General features: G+C 26.0%; 3 protein-coding genes across 9 annotated transcripts in view; 1 reads left to right on the forward strand and 2 right to left on the reverse strand.

The window, feature by feature from the left end:
* The window catches only part of LOC105197287 (octopamine receptor beta-3R), a 191,948-nt gene that overhangs the window by 91,501 nt on the left and 80,872 nt on the right, over window positions 1–19,575 (forward strand). The window lies entirely within an intron of this gene.
* Window positions 439–4,167, reverse strand: LOC105206564 (venom allergen 4). Its single transcript, XM_039454525.1, has 5 exons — window positions 4,034–4,167; window positions 2,784–2,886; window positions 1,472–1,527; window positions 893–1,007; window positions 439–721 (listed from the first exon to the last, which is right to left on the reverse strand). Exons 1-5 carry the CDS (start codon window positions 4,067–4,069, stop codon window positions 609–611), a joined length of 423 nt encoding a protein of 140 aa, XP_039310459.1. The 5' UTR covers window positions 4,070–4,167; the 3' UTR covers window positions 439–608.
* LOC105197306 (venom allergen 2-like) lies at window positions 6,875–10,939 on the reverse strand. Of its 2 annotated transcripts, XM_039454527.1 has the most exons (5): window positions 10,806–10,939; window positions 8,472–8,576; window positions 7,807–7,826; window positions 7,195–7,320; window positions 6,875–7,082 (listed from the first exon to the last, which is right to left on the reverse strand). In XM_039454527.1, the coding sequence occupies exons 1-4, from the start codon at window positions 10,816–10,818 to the stop codon at window positions 7,261–7,263; spliced, it is 198 nt and encodes a 65-aa protein (XP_039310461.1). In that variant the 5' UTR covers window positions 10,819–10,939; the 3' UTR covers window positions 6,875–7,082; window positions 7,195–7,260. The 2 variants fall into 2 exon arrangements, with proteins under 2 accessions (XP_039310461.1, XP_039310462.1); XM_039454528.1 differs by lacking the exons at window positions 6,875–7,082; window positions 7,195–7,320; window positions 7,807–7,826; window positions 8,472–8,576 and adding exons at window positions 8,997–9,361; window positions 9,670–9,788 and having other exon boundaries at window positions 10,806–10,915.

The raw sequence follows: 19,575 nt of genomic DNA on the forward strand, positions 1-19,575 counted from the left end.
AAACTATGCACAATGTAACTCTTTTTAACGATTTATTAAAAAAAAAAAAATATATATATATATATATATATATATATATATAATTATCTAACAAAATACTCTGTGGTTTTTAAACAAACCCGATTTTTTAAATTTATTTTTGTGGTCAATTTTATTGCCGCTTTCGTTCTTCTTTTATCCATTTTGTAATGACACATTTTTGTAAATCACGTCTTAAGTAATAAATTTTTGTAACTATGAGTCTATAATTTATTAAATGATATTTTGATAAACGTAATTGTTAAGTTTTATTATAAAATATTAACTATTACCAAAGTTATTGAATGAAATGGGTTTTCATAATACATTCTCTATCAATAACAAGTTATAAAAGCAATTATTTACTAGCGATTAATGTATCAAAAGTAAGGTTTTATGAAAATAATCTGAAAAATACGATTATTACCAGGCACAATATTTTATTGTTAATGCAACATATTAATTATAATTAATAATTGCAAAAGTAACATAGAATTATAAGGAAGTATAGATAATTATTTTGTTTATATATGATTAGTGTAAAATATAGCTATTGAATTAGCTGCATTTGTACTTCCAACAAATTTCTTTTACTTATTCCATTTTTCTTTGCTAAACACTGTCAGTTCAACCGCACCCTCGTTTATACCACATGATGTTATACTTCTGTTTTTCTCAATGATTGATCCCGGGCGGGCATACGCTACAATTAAAAAAGAATTACAAGACTAATTAAAAATTTCTCAATATATAATCTCAATATATTTTACTTAAAAATAAATTTTATTAAAACACATACACACATACACACGCACACACATATACATAAATACATATATATATATATATATATATATGTATATATATGTATTACCTTTCTTTTTGCAATCAAGCATAATTTCCTTGCAACGTTTCACATCAGCAGGATTAACGACAATATCTTCGCATGTTTTCAAACCTTTCTTCACATTCACACCTTGAGGGGTAAACTACACAAAAATGATGTCAACATTTAATGTTATTTTATTATTCAACAGTAAAATTAAGAAAATTTAGTACATACAACTAAAACACACATTACTTGTGTATTGTTACAGATTACATATTATTACAAATTCTATGTAATCTTATGAGAGTATATTTTCTAATTTTCTATTCAATTAAAACATATAATTATACCAATTACATTAAATATTTTACTTATTTAATATAGCATAAGAATTAATAAGTTAGAATGAGAAATAGATTTAATTTTCTTATGTCATAATAAATTAAATTGATTTCTGTTACGCTAATTAAAGTTTATAGTCAAAGATTATTATTATCAGCAGTAATTTGACTTTAAAATTAAATTTAAAATTAGATTGTAGTATATTATATTTTATTTTAAAATACGAGTAGTTTAATATAATATTTATTTTTTTATAATTTTTATTTTTATATAAATACTTACTATGCCATGCTTAGTTAATGCACAATACCATACATTGGCATTTTTTATAGGATTCTCTGTAAAAATCATTAATATATTTTCAAATGCATATGCTCCCACAATTGAAATTGTAAATGATATTTATTAAAATATTAATATATTTCTTCTATTTAAACTAATGTTTATTTCAAATGGATTTTTTCATTATTCTTATTTTGTAGGCCTTTTTTTATTAGAGATGTATTTATATTCTTTGAACTTAACATTTGATTAAAATGTTATTTGAATATTTTCAGAATCTTTTTCTAATTCATCAATGTTACTTTATTTTATAAATTTTTTATTAATAGATTTATTAGCTAAGATATATATACATATGTGTGTGTATATATATATATATATATATATAAATAATATATATATATGATAAAATATATGTATTAATAATATATTAATAAATATATCTGAGCTTAAATCTTAGAGTTTTTATTTTTTGCTTTTTATGCTACCAAATATTTTAAGTTATTTTATATTATATTTTTACTTCTTTAAAACTTTATTTAAACGGTTAAGGTGATAAAGAAGTAATGAATTAATATTATTTACATAAAGGTTGTCTAAAAAGTTTGTTCTCACTCTACATATTTCGGAAACGGTTCCAAGTTAAGAAAAGCTGCGAAATAAATATTCGATTATATTGAAGCTATTCTTTCAAGAGGAAAGATTGTCCCTCTTCAAGGGGAGTGCTAAGGAGACCCCAACTAAAAAATTTTATGTTGAAACTTCTCATTGTAGTATATTGTAAGAAACGATATAAAAAGGGGATTTATTTTAAATTACATCCCTACAAAATAACAAACCGTCAGTTGTTAACAAAACAATCTATGGAGTAACGCATAAAGTTCTACAAAATTATGACTTAGTTAAATAAAACCAAAAAAATTAACCAGAACCAAATTTTTTTTATAAGACATAATTTAAATTCATTTTTTCTGAGGGATACATTAAAAACAACTGTTACTTCAAAAATTCGAAAACAAGGAAGAGCTAATAGGAACCATAACTTAAAAAGTGGTTAATGATATAACAAATGATTGTTCAAAGAAAATTTTACACATTTTTTGTAAAAGAATTTTTTGTAAGTAATTGTAAAAGAATATTTTTCGTAAAAAAGTTTTTATTGAAATAGTAAGTGTGTTTTAAAAATTTGTATTAATTTAGTAAAATGTTTCAAGAGCTAAGATCTAGAAAGAGGGAGGGAGGAGAGGAGAGAGAGAGAGAGAGAGAGAGAGAGAGAGAGATTTAATATTTAATCTTAATACTTAATACTTACTTGGATCATTTACGCCTTTCGGTACTGTTTTTATACATTCTTTTAAATTGTTACGCATTATATTTATTTGTTTATCATCAACTGCGTAAATTATCTGCACAAACTAACATAAAAAAAATTAATTATTATTATTCTTAAATATTTCACATAAAAACATTATATATTTTTTTAGCTATAATAAATAAAAAATAATTTTTATATTGAATATAAAAAAGTATAAACCTTTGTACAAGGTAATGCTTATATTTACGAGTATTAAGATGTAGATAGAAGAGAGTATTATGGCTACTCTGTGGACATTACGATCATCCCTATTATCTTTGTAACTTTGTGACAAATTTTAACAAATTCTTATGGAATTATTTGTTTAGTAGCCCGCCGTTTTCAATAGTATTAATAAGCCAAAATACAATAGCAGACAATTGTTATAAGGCATTTTGTTTTTGAATATTTTTAAACTTTTTCAAAATATACTTCAATTTTTAATTACACATACTTTCTCATTGTTTTTAAACTTGAGCAAATTATTACACGTATATATGTACACTTGAGTGTTTTTTTTTCTTAATTTTTATCTTAGTTTTACTTAATTTTTTGTTCTACTATATGTATTTCGAGTTATGCAGAGTTAAACAATAACATTTTGTTAACATGGCTTTTTAAGCAAAATTATTATTTCAAAATACTTCTTCAAGTTGATTATCATTCTAGAGGGTTGTGTTCAAAAGCATTAGAGATATTATTTTACGTTTGTTGTATAATATTAATCAGGAGTAAAATGATATTTTTAATAATATCTCTAAAATTTCTGAATACAGGAAAATTTTAAATCAGGAATATTCTAAACGATGGGCAATTAAAAATATATAATGTGTAAATATATATTATGTAACAAAATGTGTGTTTTTAAACTATACCAATTTGGTAAAATTCCTTATGGGCTAACCATATTATTACCATTTTTTTTCTTCCACAGATTAAGCAGTGCGTTACATTTTTATAAATATTGTTCTAATAAATACTTTACTATTTTTAATCTAAAACCTGTTAAACAACACTTTAACAAATATAATCATTTAAGTCTTAATATAAAATATTGATTATTAACATTATTTATTCGATGAAATAGAAATTAGTGCCATATTACCCTTTTCTTTTCTATGTACACATATTATGTTCCTTTTTCTGACAATTTTAATTTGACATTTAATATTCTATGTTTTAAAACGGTACAATTCTTGTGTACTTACAACTAGCAGACATGTAGCAAGCACGAAAGTTTTCATTTTTCAAATATTTTAATTGTAAGTATGAGAAGTTGCACGAGAAACTCTTTTTATTTAACAGAGAATACCTCAACAACGTATTTATATATTTAGAAAGGTCATAATGTGATAGATAAAAAAGAATGATTGTTGGTTGTCTATAAAGAAATTGTCAACAATTTGCGCATATATTTATTACACTTATGAATATCTTACATACCACTATATTGCATTCGTGCACGACAACGGAGAAGAAGAGAGTAATATGTCATCTATTTCTATTTTATCGAATAAGTTTGTTTATAATCAATATTTTATATTGAAATTAGAACGACTCTATTCGTCGAAATGTTGTTTAACATATTCTAAACTCAAAGTAATAAAATATTTATTACTTAAGACGCGATTTATGAAAATGTGACGCATTGCATAATCAGTAAAAGAAAGAAAGTGGTAGTAATATAACTAGTATAAAAATTATTTTTTAAAAATTGGTTTAAAAAAACGTAGTATTTTGTTAAAATAGTATATATTTTTAATTTTCCATCGTTCAGAATTTTCCCGGTTTAAAATTTTCTTGCATTTAAAGACATAAGAGATATCATTAGAAATATCATTTTATCTCTGTTTAACATTAAACAACAATCATAAAATAACATCTTTTTTATTTATTACATCATGATCTTTCCAAAATATAAATACCTTGTCGAAGTATTCTCGAGATATTAAATAAAAAAAGTCTCTTGTGCAATTTTTCATACTTACTTAAATTCATACTTAATTAAAATATTTGAAAAATTAAAACCTTTGTACTTGCTACATGACTGCTAGTTGTAATTATATATAGGAATTGTACTGTTTTAAAACATAGATTAAATGTTTTTGAATACTGCTTTTTAGAATAACAATCGATTTATCGAAGGAATATTTTGATATGAAAATTTCGTTGAAAAAACTATATTAACAAAATCCTATGTCATTATTTAACTTTGCACAACTCGAAGTGTGTACAGCCAAACAAAAAGTTAAATAACAAAATACTACTCGAGTGTACATACATTTGTGTGATAATATGCTCAAGTTTGAAAACAACGAGGAATGTGTAATTAAATGCTAAAATATACTATGGAAAAGTTTAAAAGTATTCAAATGTAATAATGCTTTATAACAATTGTTAGCTATTTTGTATTGGCATATTAGCGCCACTAAAATACGCTGAGCTACAAATTGAATAGTTCCATAAACAGTTAGAATTCGTCACGTAATAACTGAGGTAATGGGGGTGGCCATAATATCTTCTTCAGGGTCAGACTAGCTCCCAAGCCTAATTTAGACTATTGTCTAAGGGCGGCAAATTTAGAAAGGCGGCATTTAAAAGGGCGGTAAAAAAACAATTTTTTTTTAATTTATTGTAGTGTAGTGGTTGAAGCAATCAAGTGAAATTTTGTAAATAAAATAAAATTTATATTAACTTTGGGTCAAACCTGACATTGGCAACATGTTACTACAGTATTAAAATATTTTAATAAAACTAAAACAAACTAAAAATTTAAATTATATAGTTTTATTTATACGCGGTTTACATGTTTTAAAATTTTAACATTTATAATTATAATTAATCCTTGCAATCTTTTACATAAAATAATGTAAGAAGAAAGCAGAATCTACAGAATTTGATTAGTTTAAGATACACTTGAGGCTTGTAAAAGGGCGACAAAGATTTAATAGAGATGTCTAGGGGCGGCATGAATCGGCTCTTCTCTTATAATAAATACAAAAACGTGTATGCACAATAAAAAAATAATATATTATATATTATAATCAAAAATGAAATTCCTTTTTTAAGAGTTACACGTTACCATTATTGTTACTTAAAAAATGACGACAAGTTATTTTTTCTTTACTGTTTTATGAAATTTTGATGCTTCTTTTTTAGAGTGGCACATAACGATTTATGTCGTTATTTGATCAGTTCAACACAAAATTTATAATGGTTTGACTAAATGTTACATCATTGAAAATTCAAGTGTGTAAAATATGTAGTTATTTTTTACGTCTTTGAATTTTTTTATGCATTAAATTAATTTTAATATGGGCAATTTTTGTACTTTTTAAATGCTTAGACAATATTAAATTATACATCTAAGTGCGTAAAGAGTACAAATATTACACCATTATAAATGTATAAAATGTTTATTCATAATAGAATATTTGTAAATAAGTAAAAAAAGTATTTTTTAATCTCACACATTGTCAGTCAATGTTACTTATTTAGTACAATAATTAATTTGAGCAGGAATTGCACATAGTTAATCAAAATGCAAGACGTAAGAGTTATGTAACATGTTGAAATGTAAATACGAGTTTGACTAATAAATACAAAAAGAAAGTTTATAATGTATATTAGTCTTCTTATAATCATTAATTTACTTATTCTATAGATTAATTATTTTATAGATTAATTATAAATTTTTCTTGGTTTTCTTCTTAAATATTAAAATTTAAAGACGTAAAATTTCAATTATAAGAACATACTTGATTGATACACAACTTATTATGCAATATTATTTTTATAAATCATGTCCCATGTAATAAATATTTCATAACTTAGAATCTAGGATTTATTAAATAATATTTTGATAAAAATAATCGATAAATTTTAATAGAAAATACGTATTATTATCAAAGTTATTTGATAAAATAGATTCCGATAATACTTTCTCTAACAATAATGAGTTATAATTATAATGTTATCTGCTAGTGATTAATATGTGAAAAGTAGGATTTTATGAAAATGTTCTGAAAAATGTGATGTAAATCTATGCACAATATTTTATCGTTAACCCAACACATGAATTGTAATTTAACGTTAATAATTACAAAAACAAAAGAATTACAAGAAAAGTACTTCAAATAAATCTTCATGTGGCCAGGTCTTCCTTGGCTAGCACTGATGTCTCCACCACACCAGCTCTTATAACACATGCTACTAAATCTATTTCTTTCTGTCTCTCGGGTCCCGGGCCTTGAGTCACTACAATTAAAAAAAATTATATGACTAATTTAAAATTTCTTGGTATATAATCTTAATATACTTTATTTAAAGATAAATTTTATTTTAAAAAATGTATATGTATATCAATTACCTTTAGCTACACATCTAGAAACAGTTTTCTTGCAATATTCCACATCAGCAGGATCAGCGATAGTATTTATAAGCGGCAATATTTACAACTGTTGTTCGTTATAGCAGCTGGAGCTGGGTTCTTAAACTGCACAAATATGACCTTATTATTTAATGTTATTTGACTGTTAAATAGTAAAATTTAAACATTTATGAGCTACAATTGTAACACACATTGATACTTGTGTATTGTTATAGACTCTATAGAAAATTAAAAATTTTATATAATCTTATGGAAGTCAATATTTTCTAATTTTCTATTTAATTAAAATATATAATTGTGTTAACTATTTCATTTACTTAATATAAAATAAAAAGTAATTATTTAGAAAAAGAAATAGATTTAATTTTCTTATTTGATTATAAATTTTCATTTTTAGTATGCTGATTAAAATTTATAATCAAATATTGTTATTATTAGCAATAATTAGATTTTATAATTATATTTAAAGTTAGATTTTAGTAAATTATATATTATCTTGCATATCAAGCAATTTTTATATTATATCTATTTTTATAACTGTTGTTTTTATACAAATACTACGCCGCACTTGGCTAAGGCACAATGTCATACATCGGCTCTTGCTAACGGCCCTGCAACATATATTATAATTTTGTTAATGTAATTACAAATGCATACGATCTTATTGGGTTGGCAACTTTGTGATTACGGATTTTGTTAATAGATGATTTTTGCACATTCTTTTGTTTCGTCAACGTGTTCAAAGCACCTAACTTATATTGTTTTCTTGTTTGGACTTTTGCCTTTAATTTAGTAAAAAAATTTAATTAGTTATTTAGTTTCGTTTTTATCCCAATTTAAAAATGAAAGAACAAGACGCGCATTTCAGACTTTTATTGTATTATTTCTGAAAAGATAAGAACGCATTGCAAGCACACAAGAAGTTATGTGCCGTATATGGGAATGAAACCTTGAGAGAAAGACAGCGTCAAAATTAGTTTGTCAAATTTCGTTCTGGTGATTTTTCGCTGACTTTTAAATTGGGATAAAAACAAAACTAAATAACTAATTGATAAAAGTTTTTTTACTAAATTAAAGGCGGAAGTCCAAACAACAAGAAAACAATATAGATTAGGTGCTTGAACGTTGACAAAACAAAAGAATATGCTAAGACCATCTAGGTTGACAAAATCTGCAATCACTTAGTTGCCAAACCAATATTATTGAAGTTATACATAATATTTATTTAAATTTAATACTTAAAATTTAAAACTTACGTGGTTGATTTTTGCATTTTGGTAACGTTTTTGCACATTCTTTTATATCTTTACGTAGAATTTGTAGTTTTTTATGATGAACTGCGTAAATTATCCAAGATCCAACTGCGCAAGACATCCAAATGGAAAGATTAATTATTATCTTATATAATCATTTTACATATAATCATTTTTTTTTTGAATTGTGAAAAATACTTAATACCCAGATGGGATAGTAATTCAGGAAAAATTCACAAACACTTCATTGAAAAGAATTACCTCCAACTTTTTCAAACAAATCATCTAGTATTCAAAATCAACTCATTTTTCTTAGTGCAAAATGATCCAAAAAGTTGAACCGTTTAAGAATTAATTCTTAATTCCGGATGCCACATGACACCATCTTCTTTGCGCAAGCAAACTGTTTTATAATCTCTGTCTCATTATCTACCAAGTCCATATTTTAGAGATTTAGAGATTCCTCAAAGTAGCTTCGGGGAATTCTTAGAGTATTTTTAATAGTGTTTAAATATATTCGATAGGGTAGGTGGCCGAAACCCATAGGCATTTATTTGTAAAAATATAATTTTTCTGTTTGCTTTTGGAGGAATTTGTGACTCAAAAAGTAAAAGATTGACAATCGATACTTGCATACTTATAGTCCCATGTGATTGACTCTGCTATTTCGTAAAACCAATAAAGAATTACATTTTTATACAAATTAAAAAAAATATGCTTTAATTTAATGTTTTCAACAGCATATATTGAAGACTTATCAGTCTTATACATTACGTATTAACATAAGGTGTTCACGGATCATTATTCATTGTTAGGTAGCAGTTCCTGTGCACATAGAAGTCAAGCAACGTTGGTAGCGGTTCAGGTTTGGATGAATAACAGCTTAGAAATTTCTAAAAAAATATTTCCAAGAAAGAGATTTTCAAATATTTTGTTTTACTTTAAAAAACATTTTTATTTTATCTAACGTTAAGAAAGAGGCACAATGGATTGTAGTCTGATGCCACAGGCGGATCTTTAGCCGTGAGGATCGTGCCCTCAGCTTCATTATTATTATTAACGTTAAGAAAACGTTTCTTTACAATAATAAAATAAATATTTTTTTAATAAAATGAGTTTAAGAACCAATTCCAAAGGAATATAAAATGATTTTTTTACTTTACTAAACTTTTTATGAATTGTTATATGAATTCTTTCTTACTGATTTTCCGCGTTGTATTCGGCAACACAAAATAAATTCTTTCGTGACATTTTGTGAAGATTAGAAGGAACTCTGTTAGCTGAGCTCAATGCAAATCTTTCAGGAATTTTTAGCGTCATCTAGGTATTATATAATAAATACTTAAGGATTTTCATATTTAATACAAAAAAGTCCTAACATAGTATGACATTAACACATAAATCGAGAAAGGACGGCGCGGCGGTTGTGAAATATATCTGCGGTGGTGTAATATCGTGATATTTCGTATATTTCATGTTAAATTCTAAGAGTAACCGTTAAAATTTTTTTTTTACAGCCTTTACACATTGTAGAATGGTTACTGACCATTTGTATTCGCCGTATATTTATGAAAGTTAAATTTTAATTTTGCAGGTAGTAGAACTTTTTACAGGTGTATACTCTCTACGTAATTTAAAAAAACGTTACATAATAATTTTTTAACTTTAGTCTAATTTAAAGGTCTTAAATGTGAATTTAAAAAAAAATATTATTGATTTTAATGTATGTGAATTTGGCAAATAAAGTCATGGGCTGTGGTTGTAGAATATCGTCGTTCGTCATATGCAACTCTTTTGCGATTTTATGATTTTATGGTAGACATTGTATAATGTTTATTAGAAACAAAAAAATTATTTTAAAAAATATTAAGTTTTATTTGAAAGATTTAAGTAAAAAATCATAAAAAAAATTTTTTTTAATAAAATATTTTTTATGTAATGTACGTAAAATTTTGTTCTATGGTATATATTTGTTTATAAAGTCTATGAAAGATCATTAAATTGTGCTTTTTTTTAAATAAACAAAAGTACTTTTCAAGATATTAGTTGTTAGTATTCCGCGAACCTCTACATAAAAACGTATTTTCCTCCCTTTTTCAGTAAATTATGAAACGGTCGGGCTATATATCCGATGAACTTCTACCTATAGGATGGTTGGTAAAACTCTGTGCCGTTGGTTAAAATTGTGTTAATACTTACTAAGCTAGTGTCAAAAAACGAAATAATGCCTCACAATTTTCTTCTTTCTTCGACATATGTAATATTCTTTTTACAGACAATTTTAATTTGACATTTAATCTTCTATGTTTTAACACAGTATAACTTCTGTGTACTTACAATTATCAGACATGTAACAAGCACAAAAGTCTTCATTCTTCAATATTTTAGTTGTAAGTATATAAAGAAGTTGTACGCGAGGCTTTATTCATTTAACATATTGAGAATACTTCGACAATGTATTTATATTCTGGAGAGGTTGTAATGTGGTATTTATCTAAAAATGATATTTACCAAAAAATAAAGATTTTTGGTTTATTTGTAAAAAAATTATCAGCAACGTCGTTACCGTATAAATTTATTGCGCATAATGATATCACACACACGACCAAATTGCAAGCATTCAAGTGCACGATAATATTAAATGCAAATGTTGTATATACAATTATAAAATAATACGTTGTCTACGTTATAATTAGCGATAAGATTCTATTTTATAACAGTAAGGCCTTACCGTTAGCGCTACTTAAAAGTAACAACATACTTTATTTCTTCATTAGTGTTTTTATTTTGATGCCGTTTTTTTAGAGTGGCATACAATTATGTCGTTATTAGTGGCATACAATTATGTCGTTTACCAATTTAATATGAAATCTATAATGGTTTAATTAAAGTCGATGATGTTGATGTCAATAACCTGTCGTGTTTTGTAACACCGCGAAAAGTGGAGGCCGATAATGTGCAAAAAATGTATGAAAATTCGTCACAAACGCAAATAGAACTTGAAAAGACTAGTTGATAGTTCGCTGAATAATTTAGTTATTTAAATTGAACGGAGAAGATCATTTATTGGGCAAGGAAGTTGAAAGATTGAGTGTGTAACAACGTCAGGCTGCATGTTGTTTCTAGAGCTCAGCAAAACATTTTTAACTTGAACTTAAAAGTTTTTCTGCATGCGGCGTCGTGTATTTGCTCGATTTGCTGCTTTAAGATTATTTATTCTGTTCGATGGAGCATCCTTTAGCTCATTCTTGTTTAATGTTTTATCAACGTACTTTGCATCTAGCGAAGTCGTTTTTAAACGTAATTAAAATAAAAACAATTTTGATCGTTTGATGCAAAGTGCGATGATAATGAAATAAGCTGGCTTTGATACATGAATATCAATTTTTATTTGTACACATATAGTGCACGTACGTAAACATAAATTTAATTAAAATTTAAACTTTTCACGGATTTATATCTAATAAGAAAGAATAAATAAGGAACCCTTACGAATTGGCAGTCTAATTATTAAAATCTACGACTGAAACAATTTGTAGGATACTTAAACTTATCTTTATTTGTTTTACATGTATAATTTTTATGGAATATTCGTGATAATTTTTATGGTTATATGTATACAATGTGTTGCGATAAAAGTGACTCATTGTCAACTGCATTATAAATAAGTGCATTCTAATACGCAATTTAAAATAAATATTGTTCAAAGATAAAATATAAAATCACATATTTTTTTACTTTGGTATGTCAGTTATCAGCGTATACTACATATTCAAATTATTATAGATTCTTTGATGTCGTGCTTGCATTATTTATTCGTATATCAAGGTTTCTGAGTCGAATAAAGTCTACTTTTTTTTATTTTAGTTTTTAAAAACTTTATTTATAAGGATATTGAACAAATTAAATTAGAATGAAATCTTTATTTTAATAACTCACCGAAATAAAATGTTTATTTTTTATAGAATATTTGTAAATAAATAAAAAAAATATTTTTTAATCTTACACATTGTCAGTGAATGTTACTTATTTAGTACAATAATTAATTTGAGCAAGAATTGCACATAATTAATGAAAATGCAAGACGTAAAAATTATGTAACATGTTGAAATGTAAATACAAGTTTGACTAATAAATACGAGAAGAAAGTTTATAATGTATATTAGTACTTTTATAATCTCTTAAAAATAATTTGAAAAAATTAGTTTAGTTTAAAAAAAACACAGTACTTTGTTACAAAATCATATATTTTTAATTTTCCATTGCTTAGAATTTTCTTGGGTTCAGAAGCTTTAGAAATACCATTAGAAATTTCATTAAAAATATCATTTTATTTTTGTTTAACATTAAACAACAAGCATAAAATGATGTTTCTAACGTTTTTAAACACCGTTCTTTAGAATGACAATTGATTTATCAAAGCAATATTTTGATATAAAAATTTCGCTTAATAAACCATATTAACAAAATTCCATGTTATTGTTTTAATTTTGTATAACTCGAAATGTATACGGACAAATAAAAAGTTAAATAACAAAAAAATACTTAAGTGTGTGTACTTTTGTGTGATAATATACTCAAGTTTATAAATAATGAGAAAGTGTATGTAATTAAAGGTTAAAAGTGTACCTTGAAGAAGTTCAGAAGTGCTCAAAAGTAAAAGTGCCTTATAACAATTGTCAGTCATTAGGTATCAGCATATTATCGTCATTAAAAAACGGCTGGCTACTGAACAAATAACATAAGCAATTGTTAGAATACGTCATCTAACAACGAAAATAAAATAGGAGTAGCCGTATTGTCGACAGTAGCCATAATACCCTCTTCTCCTCTATTATGTGACTAATTTAAAATTTCTCAACATATAATTTCAATATACTTTAAAGGTGAATTTTATTAAAAAAAAAAAAAAAAAAAAATTTTATTAGTTACCTTTCTCTACACATCTAGAAACAGTTTTTTTGCAATATTCCATATTAGCATGATAAGCGATAGTAGCAGCGCAATATTTCCAACCATTTTCCTTTATAGCAGCTGGAGCTAAGTCGTCAAACTACACAAATATGATTTTATTATTTAATGTTATTTGACTGTTAAATAGTAAAATTTAAACATTTATAAGCTGCAACTGTAATACACATTACTTGTGTATTGTTACAGATTATTAAATATTTAGAATTTTATATAATCTTATGGAAGTCAATATTTTCCTATTTTCTATTTAATTGAAATATAATTAACAAACAAAATAAACAAAGGTTAAGGCTCTTATAAATAAATAAAAATTAGAAAATAATGAGCTCAAGAGCCACGCAGGATGTCAGACGCAAATAAATAAATTACTGCATAAATCCAATGTCAAGCAACCTTTCGATCTTTAATGACGGTCTTCCTCAGTACAGATTTACAAGTCGAACAAATAGAAATTGTGCGAAACCGCGATGTACATCTTCTTTCAACGTCTTAATATAATAACATAAATAAACGACCTCACAGAGTGTGTACAAAGATAAGAGGTTCGTAAAAACAACATGAATTGGTTGCTCTAAGCACCAAAATTCGTGCCACAGCATTGTGAGATGGGATGTTACATCTCGATAAGAATGGATACAAAATGTATCCATTATTTCCTAATTTTAATTGAAATATAATTGTATTAACTATTTCACTTACTTAATGTAAAATAAAAATTAATTATCTACAAAAAGGAATAAACTTAATTTTCTTATTTGATTATAAATTCTTATTTTTATGCTGATTAAAATTTATAATCAAATATTATTATTATAAATATTATTAGCAATAATTAGATCTTATAATTATATTTAAAATTAGATTTTAGTAAATTATATATTGTCTTGCTTATCAAGCAATTTTTGTATTATATTATATTTATTTTTATATAATTATTGTTTTTATACAAATACGTACTACGCCACACTTGGCTAAGGCATAATGCTATACATCGGTTTTTGCTAACGGATCCTCTGCAACATATATAGAAGAGACCGAGGCAAATCGTTAGATCGGGGTAATTCGATAATTGGAAATATCTTTCTATGGATACATATTAAAAATTTATTTTAAACACTGTAAACACGTCCTAATGTAACGATGTTGCTAACAAAGTTTTGTTGGCAACGGCGTCATATTGAAGTCATAGTAGTGAAAAATGTCTTCTGCGACAGTCGAAGTAATTTCTGATAGTCAGTATTTTTTTGAAATTTAAATAAGATAATACGGTTTTTTAAAAACTTTGAATGTATCGTGTCCAGTTGAATGTATTTGAAACATTTTGTGTTTACTTTTTGCTGTGTGATGTCTATTTTTGTCGATCATACGCAATAATGTGCACAGTTGATGTTGGGGCTATTCGTAATACTGAGCACCGGGGCGATTCGTTAATACTGATTGCAGCGCCTAACCTAAGTTGGGTAACTCTAACCCTTTAGCTGTGTTACGAACGTCTGCGCTACGTAGAGTTAAGCATTGAGGTAAAGTTCTTCATTGATTTAGTTCAAACTTGATAATATTGTGTATTTTAGTACATAGAACATGAATATGAATATAAAATCGTTGCTCTTAAGCAGGTAAAAAATTATAAAGCGTTAAAGGTTGACACTTGTGAGGTTAGGAAATCTGTCACACCGATGGCATAAAAAGACAAGCAAACGTGTATGTTTGCATTTGTTTTTTGTATACCTACATCCTTTTTTAAATAAAAGAAAGTTTTAACAACAGCTCTTTTACAGTTTGTCAACTTGAAACACAAATTTTGAATATTTCCGGACTAGTTACGAATTACCCCGGGCTTGAAGTTATTCGTCATTTTTGGCATTGGTCGACATTTTTATATGTACTTCAAAGCAAGTACACTTTCATGTTCTATCTATACCGGCATTGTAAAGGGGAAGGTTCAACCTTTCAAACCGTCCCATGTTTTTTTTTATGAATATAGGACTCAGGAGACACAAAAGAAAAAAGGTCTAACGAATAGCCCCGGTCTCCCCTATATTATAATTTTGTTAATATAATTACAAATGCATATGTTCTTATTATTGAAGTTATACATAATATTTATTTAAATTTAATACTTAATGTTTAAAACTTACGTAGTAGATTTTTGTATTTTGGTAACGTTTTTGCACATTCTTTTATTTATATTTTTATACACATTTATAGAAAAAATTTGCTTTAATTATATGTTTTATGTTTTCAACAGTATATATTGAAGTGACCTATCAGTCTTATACATGTATTAACATAAGGTGTTTACAAATCATTAGTTATTGTTAGATAGCAGTTTCTGTGCACGTAGCTGTTCAAGTTTGAATGAATAGCAGCTTAGAAATTTCTAAAAAAATATTTTTGAGAAAATAGATTTCTGAATATTATTTTACTTTAAAAAACATTTTTATTTTATCTAACGTTAAGAAAACGTTTCTTTACAATAATAAAATAAATATATTTTTTTAATGAAATAAGTTTAGGGACCAATTCCAAAGGAATATAAAATGATTTTTTTTACATTACTGAACTTTTTATGAATTGTTATATGAACTCTTTTTACTGACATTTCCTGTTTTGTACTTGGCAACACAAAATAAATTCTTTTGTGATACTTTCTGAAGATTAGAAGGAACTCTTTTAACTGAGCTCAATGTAAATCTTTTAGGAATTTTTGGTGTCATCTAGATATTTTTTTAGTTATAATAAATAATTAAGGATTTTAATATTTAGCATAAAAAAGTCCTAACATAATATGACGTAACACATAAATAGAGGAAGGACGGCGGTCGTGGAATATATCTGTGGTGGTATAATATCGTGATATCTCATATACTTCATGTTGAATTTTAAGAGCAATTAAGTTACAATTTTTTCTTTGCAATCTTTACACATTGTAGGATTGTTACTGACCATTAATATTTGCTGTATATTTATGAAAGCTAAATTTTAATTCTGCAGGTAGCACAACTTTTTACAGGTGTATATTCTCTATGTAATTTTAAAAAGAACGTTACATAATAATTTTTTAACTTTAGTCTAACTTAAAGGTCTTGAATGTAAATTTTAAAAAATATTATCGATTTTAATGTGTGTGTACGAATTTGACAAATAAAGTCATGGACTGTGGTTGTAGAATATCGTGGTTAGTCATATTAGTCAACTCTCTTGCGACTTTACGATTTCATGGTAGACATTGTATAATATTTATTAGAAACAAAGAAATTATTTTAAAAAGTATTAAGTTTTATTTGAAAGATTTAAGTTTGCAAAAATTGATAAAAAAATTTTTTTAAATAAAATATATTTTATGTAATATACGTAAAGTCTTGTTCTATGATACATATTTGTGTGTAAAGTTTATGAAAATTTATTAATTTGTGTTTTTTTTTTAATAAATTAAAATACTTTTTATGACATTAATTGTTAGTATTTCGTGATTCCCTACATTCCATAAAAACGCATTTTTTTCCCTTTTCAGTAAATTATAAAACGTTCGGTCTATATATCCGATAAACTTCTGCCTATAGGGTGGTTGGTAAAACTAGATGGCGTTGATTAAAATTGTGTTAACACTTACTAATTATAAGCTAATGTCAAAAAACGAAATAATGTTCCACAATTCGCTCCTTTCTTCGACATATGTAATATTCTTTTTACAGACAATTTTAATTTGGCATTTAATATTCTGTGTTTTAAAACAGTATAATTTCTGTGTACTTACAACTAGCAGACATGTAGCAAGTACGAAAATCTTCATTCTTCAATATTTTAAATATAACGGAATAAAACTTGTGAAATTGGTAATAATGATAACGCAAAGACGGCAAATACGAGTCAAGTGCGGTAAATAGTGCGTAATAAAATGTAATCTGTGAGAGTTTTAAATTTACATAATTTATTAGATGTTTTGGCTTATCCTTCGAGCCATCTTCAGTAAATACAATGAGAAGGCGTAGCCGAGGTCGAAAGTGGGTGAGACGAAAGTCTTTCTCATCAGGAAGATGCTACGTTTGAACAAGTTGTTATTCTCGAAAATCGGAACATGATTTGGACTATGACAGGAAAATTATAATGAATCATGGTTTAAATTATTTAAAATAATAAATTCATATTAGACAATTGCTGACGTTGAGGTGAGTTTACTTGGTAGTTTTCTTGCATGCAGCGTATTCGCCTGACTTGGCGCTAGATTATTATTTACTCCTTTCGAGAATTAAAAATTGTAACTGTAGATAATTACTTTAATGAAGTAAGTAATTTTGCCAATTTTGTTTATTTCATTATCAACGCACTTTGCATCGCACGAAATTGTTTTTATATAAAGATTTTGTTCGAGGCGAAGAGCGTTGATAATAAAATAAATAGGCTTTGATAAATAAATATAAATTTTTATCTGTGCGTGTGTATGTGTATCAGCACGTAATGTAAACACACAAATTCATTTAAAACTTAAAATTTATACGGGTTTATATAAAAAATATTTTTTCTAATAAGAAAGAATGAATAATGCAGCTCTTATAAATTGGCAGTCCGCTCGATGAGAACAGATACGTGGAATCCACGATTTTTTCACGTGGATCATCCAAGTGGAATCTACGTAATCAATCGAGTGTTGGTCCACTCAAAAACGGTACTAGAATCCACGTCGAAATCTAATCGATGCAATGTTTTGAATTCTTCTATAAATTTCTTCGAAATATTTGCATAAGTATTATATTATTAAAAAATTAAAAATAGCGAAAGTTAATGCTCTTGTGAATAACGATTCAAAAGATCAAAACGTCAAGATAATCAAGCTTGAAAGCCGTGCTGGGTGTTGTGCGCCAAATTAAAACAAATAACCAAAATAAATAAAAGTAAATGTTTTGATTTAATAACCAGTCTTCATCAGTACAAATCTATAACAAACAATTAAATTATATATCTTGTAGCAACCTTAACACATCGAAATAAATAAAAAAATAAATTTTACCAAATAAGAATGTTTGCAACCTCAGCTTAAAGAAAAAACGTACAGATTAAATTATATCGGAAGCGCCTTAATTTAAATTAGTCTCAAGAAACGTGATAAGAGACATCGTTTTTAGAACATAAATCTAGTAAACAAAGAGCAACATAAAAACAATAAAAAAAAATTAATTAATTAATTAAGACAACTGCCAATAAATTAAACTATTTATATTTAAAGTCAAGATGTAAAATAATAAATAAGAAACAAAAAGTATTATATTATTATACTACATAATTTCAATGAGCAAAATAATATTTTTGTAATATTAAAAAAAATATTTTTCGCAAAAGAAATTGGGAATATTCTCTTGGAAATTCTCAAGCGGCCACCCATCTAAGATGTGACCGCGGTGGACGATTCTTGACTTCTGCGAACTGGATCCCTTGTGATGATCTGTGAACATTTTATGCTAATATATATATACAACTGATAGATTAGATGAATATATATTATCGAAAAGATGAATCATGTATAATTAAACCATATTAATATAAATATATATATATATAAAATTATAATTTTGTTTAATTAAATTAAATATGAAAAAAATTTATTAAGAAAACATTTAAAAAACATTAAAAAAATATTGTCTGCTCATTGGAATATAGATCGAGGTTTCTTGGTTCATAGATCTATTTTGTCCTATTGATAATACTTATGTTTCTCAATAGTACTGTGTTCAAGAAAGAAATCTTGGATTTCAAAATCAAATATAAGTTTCAAATAATTTACATGTGCTGTTTAAAAATACAAGCATTTATATCTGAACAAAATAACCTCGCATATGAAAAAATTACGCGAATTCTATATTGTTATTTTCTATTTTTATCTCTTTTAAATTTAATCAATAGATCTACGTGAATTGTACAGAATAAGTCGATGTGAATTTATTCCCACGAAATCCACATTGCTGTCACCTATCTTAATCTCCATCAAATTTCATCAGTAATTCTACGTGGATGAAATGTATTAAATTTTACGTGGAAGTGTCCACGTAGAATTCACGTGGATATCATGTCAATAAAGTCCTATTCACGAATGTTACATAATACACGTGGATAGAATGTGCAATCTACGTACCTGTTC

Source organism: Solenopsis invicta, chromosome 10 (genome assembly GCF_016802725.1).
Source record: "Solenopsis invicta isolate M01_SB chromosome 10, UNIL_Sinv_3.0, whole genome shotgun sequence".
Classification (NCBI taxonomy): domain Eukaryota; kingdom Metazoa; phylum Arthropoda; class Insecta; order Hymenoptera; family Formicidae; genus Solenopsis; species Solenopsis invicta.

Coding starts and splice junctions, on each gene's coding strand:
- LOC105206564 (XM_039454525.1), bottom strand. CDS start 4,069: ATGAAAACTTTCGTGCTTGCTACATGTCTGCTAGTT. Junction 2,887..4,033: donor TTGCTACATGTCTGCTAGTT/GTAAGTACACAA, acceptor TTTTTATGTTAG/TTTGTGCAGATAATTTACGC. Junction 722..892: donor GCTTGATTGCAAAAAGAAAG/GTAATACATATA, acceptor TTTTAATTGTAG/CGTATGCCCGCCCGGGATCA.
- LOC105197306 (XM_039454527.1), bottom strand. Junction 7,827..8,471: donor AAAATGCAAAAATCAACCAC/GTAAGTTTTAAA, acceptor TATATGTTGCAG/GGCCGTTAGCAAGAGCCGAT. Junction 7,321..7,806: donor GGCCGTTAGCAAGAGCCGAT/GTATGACATTGT, acceptor ATATTTGTGCAG/TTTAAGAACCCAGCTCCAGC.